Below are 6,401 nucleotides of genomic sequence, written 5' to 3' on the forward strand. Positions count from 1 at the left end.
ATGGAATCAGTTTTAGTAAAACAAATGGTCATAAACATCACTTAGTAACCCTTGACCTTAATAATAAAATACCACCCATCTTTATTTTATTGATCAGTTATACCAAGTCAAGAGAGCCCATGATTAATATCCCTGTTCATACCTTTTTATTTATTTGCAAGGAACTAATTTGTTTAGTATGTTTTACTATTAAAATTTTGAAATTAAGAAAATCAAAATGAATTAAAGTAATGGTTAAAGACTAATAAGATTAATAAAAGCTAAGTCAGAATAAATTTATTAGAGACAAATGTGTCTTCTGGTAAAAGGTATATCGGACGTCTTCGTGAAGTAATGAAGAACCCATTTGCAGAATAAAAAATTATTAATTAATCAAAAGATAGCTGTTTAGTTGAAAAATGTCAAGGATCAAACTCAGTAGACGAGTTTGATGTTTGATTTTTCTCTGAAAATTCATGGTAATTAGAACTAATCTAATAACGTCCTTTGTAAGCTTAAGATGCACTAACAAAAATAGTGGAAGCTTTTGACTAATAACTATAATGGGAGAAGGTAATCTGGTGTGACGGTCTACATAACCAAGCCATAGTTAGGTGTCTATTTCTATCATATGATATAAATTAGATTAGGATAAAATTTTGTACACATGTAGACCCCAACATCCCTAATCACATCTCAAGTTTCAACGAGAACAGAGTTGGCTGCTAATGTAAGGGACTCTTGAAAGAATGGAAAGACATACATGGGAGGGAATGGCATAACAATGGAGGTAGAAAATTGATTTTAGATCTGAAATTTGACATGTGATCTATCTAAATCATTTCTTAGATATTCAATAGGACATTCTATGGGGTGGAATAAAAAAAAAATTAAAAACAGAAAAAGAGAGAAATATTCCATTTTAATGGTCTAATGCTTTAAACCACGGACTCCCTCTCATAGGATAGGAGGAACTAGGAAACTCCTTAATATATTTACCAACTTCACAAGTTCACATGTATATAAAAAAAGAAAAAGAAAAAAGTATAGTACATGGAAAATAATTGGAAAAAATGGAATGTTATTTATGAAGACTGGTTTTGTCTCTCTAGGCCATATTCTGCGTCCAAAGGTCTAAAGTCACGTGATTCTCAAATGACCCACTATCTCGTTCATGTGTATAAATAGGGGCCATTCCCCCAAGTTCTCTTCAAGGCATCTCAACTCTTGCACAAGCTAATTAGCAGAAAATTCCCAACTATCTCTAATGGCTTCCGAGAATTATTGCCATAGGAGAGTCTCTAGAATAGGCATCATTGGAGCTGGTATAAGCGGTATCGCAGCTGCGAAACAGCTTTCGGGTTACGAGCCAGTAATCTTTGAGGCGACTGATTCAATCGGGGGTGTCTGGAAGCATTGTTCTTACAGATCAACTAAGCTTCAGACCCCTCGATGTGATTATGAGTTCTCTGATTTCCCTTGGCCGGAAAGAGATAACTCAACTTTCCCTTCTTATGCTGAGATATTGGATTACTTGCATGACTATGCAAACCACTTTGACGTACTCAAGTACGTGAAGTTCAATTCAAAGGTGGTGGAGATCAGGTTTATTGATCACCGGGAAACCACCAATTTTGGTGGAGAACCGGGTGATTATGGTAGTCTTCTGAGTGGTCGGCCGGTTTGGGAGGTTGCTGTGCAGACCAACCACTCTGAGACCCTTCAGGTTATTGTTCTTTTTCTTCTTCTCTACACCCTTCTTGGCCTTAATTTCAAAGCTGATTTCCTCTTGGTTTTTCCATCTTTCAATCGTTCCCAGTTCTACAAGTTTTATTGGAAGTGTGTACACTTTGAGTTTCATGGTCAGTGGATTGAAAAATAAAATCTTTTTTTTTTTGTTTTGTTTGCTCAAATCTTCTATCAGATGAAGAAGAGTCAATCTTCTCCAACACCATCATCTGTTTTCCAGTACGTGAATTAGGAACATCTTTCTCCTTCCACTGTCTCACGTCCAAACTTTGAAGAAGCTTTGTTTGGAACTGTAACCCTAGTATCATTTTTTTTTTAGGGGGTTGTTCTTCTTCTTTAGACCCTTCTTGGTCTTAATTTCAAAGCTGATTTCCTTTTGGTTTTTCCATCTTTCAATTGTTCAGAGTCTAGAAGTTTTATTGGAAGTGTTTACACTTTGATTGTCGTGGTCAGTAATTTGAAAAAAATAAAAAAATTTGGTGTTTTGTTCAAATCTTCCATCGGATGAAAAGGATTCATCATCATCTGTTCTCCAGTACGTGAATTAGGAACACCTTCCTCCTTCCTCCTTCCTCCTTCCATCCACTGTCTCACTTTCAAACTTTGAAGGAGCTTTGTTTGGAACTGTAACCCTAATATCATTTTTTTTTCAGGTGGTTGTTCTTCTTCTTTAGACCCTTCTTGGTCTTAATTTCAAAGCTGATTTCCTTTTGATTTTCATGGTCAGTGGATTGAAAAATAAAATCTTTTTTTTTTTTTGCTCAAATCTTTTATCTGATGAAGAAGAGTCAGTCTTCTCCAACACCATCATCTGTTTTCTAGTACGTGAATTAGGAACATCTTTCTCCTTCCCCTGTCTCACGTCCAAACTTTGAAGAAGCTTTGTTTGGAACTGTAACCCTAATATCATTTTTTTTTCCCTTTTTTCTTATTAGTCTTTAACATCATTTTTTTTTTTCAGGTGGTTGTTCTTCTTCTTTAGACCCTCCTTGGTCTTAATTTCAAAGCTGATTTCCTTTTGGTTTTTCCATCTTTCAATTGTTCAGAGTCTAAGTTTTATTTGAAGTGTTTACACTTTGATTGTCGTGGTCAGCAATTTGAAAAAAATAAAAAAATTTGGTGTTTTGTTCAAATCTTCCATCGGATGAAAAGGATTCATCATCATCTGTTCTCCAGTACGCGAATTAGGAACACCTTCCTCCTTCCTCCTTCCTCCTTCCATCCACTGTCTCACTTTCAAACTTTGAAGGAGCTTTGTTTGGAACTGTAACCCTAATACCATTTTGTTCCCCTTTTTTCCTTATTAGGCTTTAATAGGTAAGGAAAAATCTACCTTTTATTACAACACTCCTCCACTCCCAAAAGAAAGAAAAAAATATTTTTAGCCTTTTTGCCTCTCTCTCTCTCTCTCTCTCTCTCTCTCTCACACACACACACACACACACACACATTAATTAGTTACAAATTTCACTTTCATTTCTTTGTTCAAATGATCAGGAAAAAAAAAAGAAGAAAAAAGCGAAGTTATATTGAAATTAACTTTGCATTGCACCACTAATTAATTGGAAATTTCACTTTAATTTATTTTTCTTTCAAAGATAAATCAACAATCACATTTAGATTTGTTTGCTTACTTAGAATTCAATTATATTCCAATCATCGCTTTCTTAATCTATTCAACTATTAAGTGTAATTTTATCTAGCTTTAATTAAGTAAAAGATAGTAATTGCACCTAATCGTGTTTCACAAAGACAGATATTTGTACTAGTAGTCTCTCCTTGCATCATCAGTATATATTGATACATGGTTGGTGTCTATTCCTTCCTTTCCAGTGGTATGCTTTCGAGTTTCTTGCTGTATGTATTGGAAAATATGGGGATGTACCATTGATGCCAAGATTTCCTCACAACAAAGGCCCTGAAGTGTTCCATGGAAAGGTGTTGCATTCCCTTGATTACTGTAAGCTTGACAAGGAAGCTGCTACTGAACTTGTAGAAGGGAAGAAGACTGTAGTCATTGGCTACAAGAAGTCTGCAATTGACTTGGCTGTTGAGTGTGCTGAAGCTAACCAAGGTACTCATTTCTTTTCTTGCTTTCAATAATTAAAATTAGGGGAAAAGTTACTTTGTGTGCTTTCTAATGTGTTTACTTATAATTAATACTCATGTACAGGCTATTCACTATCTTAATAAGTTATATTTCATGGTAGTTTATTATTAACTTTCTTTTTTCTTTGGGGGTTGATGGGGGAGGTTAAGTACTAAAATACTATCTCTAATTTTTTTGGTTTTATTGCATGGATTTTGCTTCCTTAAAAGGAAAGAAGATGTTTGGATTGGTATGTGTTTGCTAGTTTTAGAAACATCACCTACCTGATTCCAGAATTATTTAATCTCTAGTCAAAGTTCCATGCTTGGGATCCAAGACAAGGAGTACTAAATACATTGAAGTTCAAAGACGTGTGATCTTTCTTGTAGGGGTGGTTTCATGACTCATGAGTTGATTTTGAATAAGAAAAAGTCATAATTTCATGGTCTTTCTGTCCTTAAAATCAAGACCCTTGAGTTGTTGACCATAAATCTAGGCAACAAGTACTCAGCCCCACATATCATTGGCCCAGTATGTACAAAATTAAGGAAAATAAAAACCATAGACTCTCTCTGTCTCTCTCTCTCTCTCTCTCTCCTTATGGTACTTCTATAAGATCAATTTGCATGTTTGTTTGTATTTAAAATAGAATCTTAGTTTGTTGTTGTAAAATTGATGTTTAATTGGTAGTGGTGGTGAAGGTTGAAAGCTGACTTTGTTAACAGGACCAGATGGGCAACCATGCACTATGGTGATAAGGACACTACATTGGACTGTTCCTTCATACTGGGTTTGGGGATTGCCTTTTTTCTTGTTCTATTCAACCAGGTCGTCTCAGTTTCTCCATAAAAGACCCAACCTAAGCTCTCTTAGGGCTCTCCTTTGCAGTTTTCTATCTCCACTGGTATGTCACCATTCCCTACTCTAACAGTGGTTTTGGTTTTGAGAATCATTTTCAAAGTAATATTGCACCATTAAAACAGGCAAAAGGATGTGTTTTTCTCCCCCATCGATGGGTTTATTTTTTTTTTTAAGTGTGTCAAAAGACCCCTCAAGCCAAGGGATTCCCTTAATCAGAAAATTACATAATAAACTAACTAGGGCTAAATTGGTAGGAAGAGAAATGCTAGTACTAGATATATGTTGAGTTTGGATCAGCACCTCATACGTGAAGGCTTCACATATTATTGCATGACGACATATTCCATGCTCCTTTCATAAATGCTCCTTCGTACTGCCATGAAGAGTGTTTAGAAGGGCATTTATGAAAGAAAAAGGATACATGTTGTCACGAAACAGTATATGAAGAGCCATTACACTCTACATTCAAGGGCTGACCCGGACTCTTAAGGTTTTGGGTTACAAACCCTACCAACCACCCATCTCTCTCACAGGTGGGCCTTAAAAAAGTTTTAATTCTTATTTTGTAAATCCTTACCCACGTGTGAGTGAATGTTTGGTAAGATAGCATTCCATGACCCTACTGGTCTGGAGGCGCATTAATGTTTTGGAAGTTGGATTCTACACTTTTGCATTGTGGGTCCAACTGACCCACAGTTTGGGCTGGGCTGCTTTAGATATCCCAAGTCAAGTCCAGTCCAGTCCAACGCTATTTATAACACGTGAGTTTTGATTGGGTGCATGCATGTGGTAATGGTTGTGGTTGGAACAGAGGAAAGGAATTTCAAAGTTCATAGAATCCTATCTAGTGTGGAAGCTTCCATTGGTCAAGTATGGGTTAAAACCAGATCACCCGTTCGAGGAAGATTACGCATCTTGCCAGATGGCAATCTTACCAGATAACTTCTTCTCGCTAGCGGATCAGGGAATGATCAATTTCAAGAGGACATCATCATCACCGTCCAATAAATGGTGGTTTTGGAACGGAGGGATAGAATTCGAAGACGGTACCAAGCTTGGTGCTGATGTTGTGTTTCTCGCCACTGGTTTCGATGGAAAACGAAAACTGAAGGCTTTGTTACCTGAGCCTTTCCGCAGTTTGGTGGAGGACTCCTCTGGAATCATGCCTTTATACAGGTTTCCTTCATTTTTCCATACACATTATACAGGTCTTTGGTTAGTAAAAAAAGAAAAAAGAAAAAAAATGAAGAACACATAATTTATCATTAATTTCATTATTATGTTTTTACTTTTATTTTTCATCTATTTCTTACCAACAGCAAAGACATACGACTCAGGTCTCTTAATTTATCGTTGATATGGTTGCAGGGGCACTATCCATCCTCTAATACCACATATGGCCTTTGTTGGTTACATAGAAAGTGTCTCGAATCTTCACACAGCAGAGATACGGTGCAAATGGCTAGCCCGACTCGTTGAAGATCGATTCAAGCTCCCAAGCGTCGAGAAAATGTTGGACCAAACAACTAAAGAGATAGAAATTATGAAGAAGACTACCAGGTTCTACAAGAGACACTGCATTTCCACTTTCAGTATCAATCATAGTGACGAAATATGCGAAGAGATGGGTTGGAGTTCATGGAGGAAGAAGAATTGGTTTTTGGAAGCCTTTAGTCCTTACAATAGCCAAGACTATGAAGAAGGGAAAGAAAAAATGATCTAA

At 36.4% G+C, this 6,401-nt stretch overlaps 1 protein-coding gene across 1 annotated transcript; it reads left to right on the forward strand.

Moving 5' to 3' along the window:
• The first annotated feature begins 1,246 nt into the window (after positions 1–1,246).
• On the forward strand, positions 1,247–6,401 carry LOC122061691 (probable flavin-containing monooxygenase 1). Its single transcript, XM_042625109.1, has 5 exons — positions 1,247–1,705; positions 3,562–3,802; positions 4,543–4,721; positions 5,490–5,854; positions 6,047–6,401. Exons 1-5 carry the CDS (start codon positions 1,247–1,249, stop codon positions 6,399–6,401), a joined length of 1,599 nt encoding a protein of 532 aa, XP_042481043.1.

The sequence above is a fragment of the Macadamia integrifolia genome, chromosome 14 (genome assembly GCF_013358625.1).
Source record: "Macadamia integrifolia cultivar HAES 741 chromosome 14, SCU_Mint_v3, whole genome shotgun sequence".
Classification (NCBI taxonomy): domain Eukaryota; kingdom Viridiplantae; phylum Streptophyta; class Magnoliopsida; order Proteales; family Proteaceae; genus Macadamia; species Macadamia integrifolia.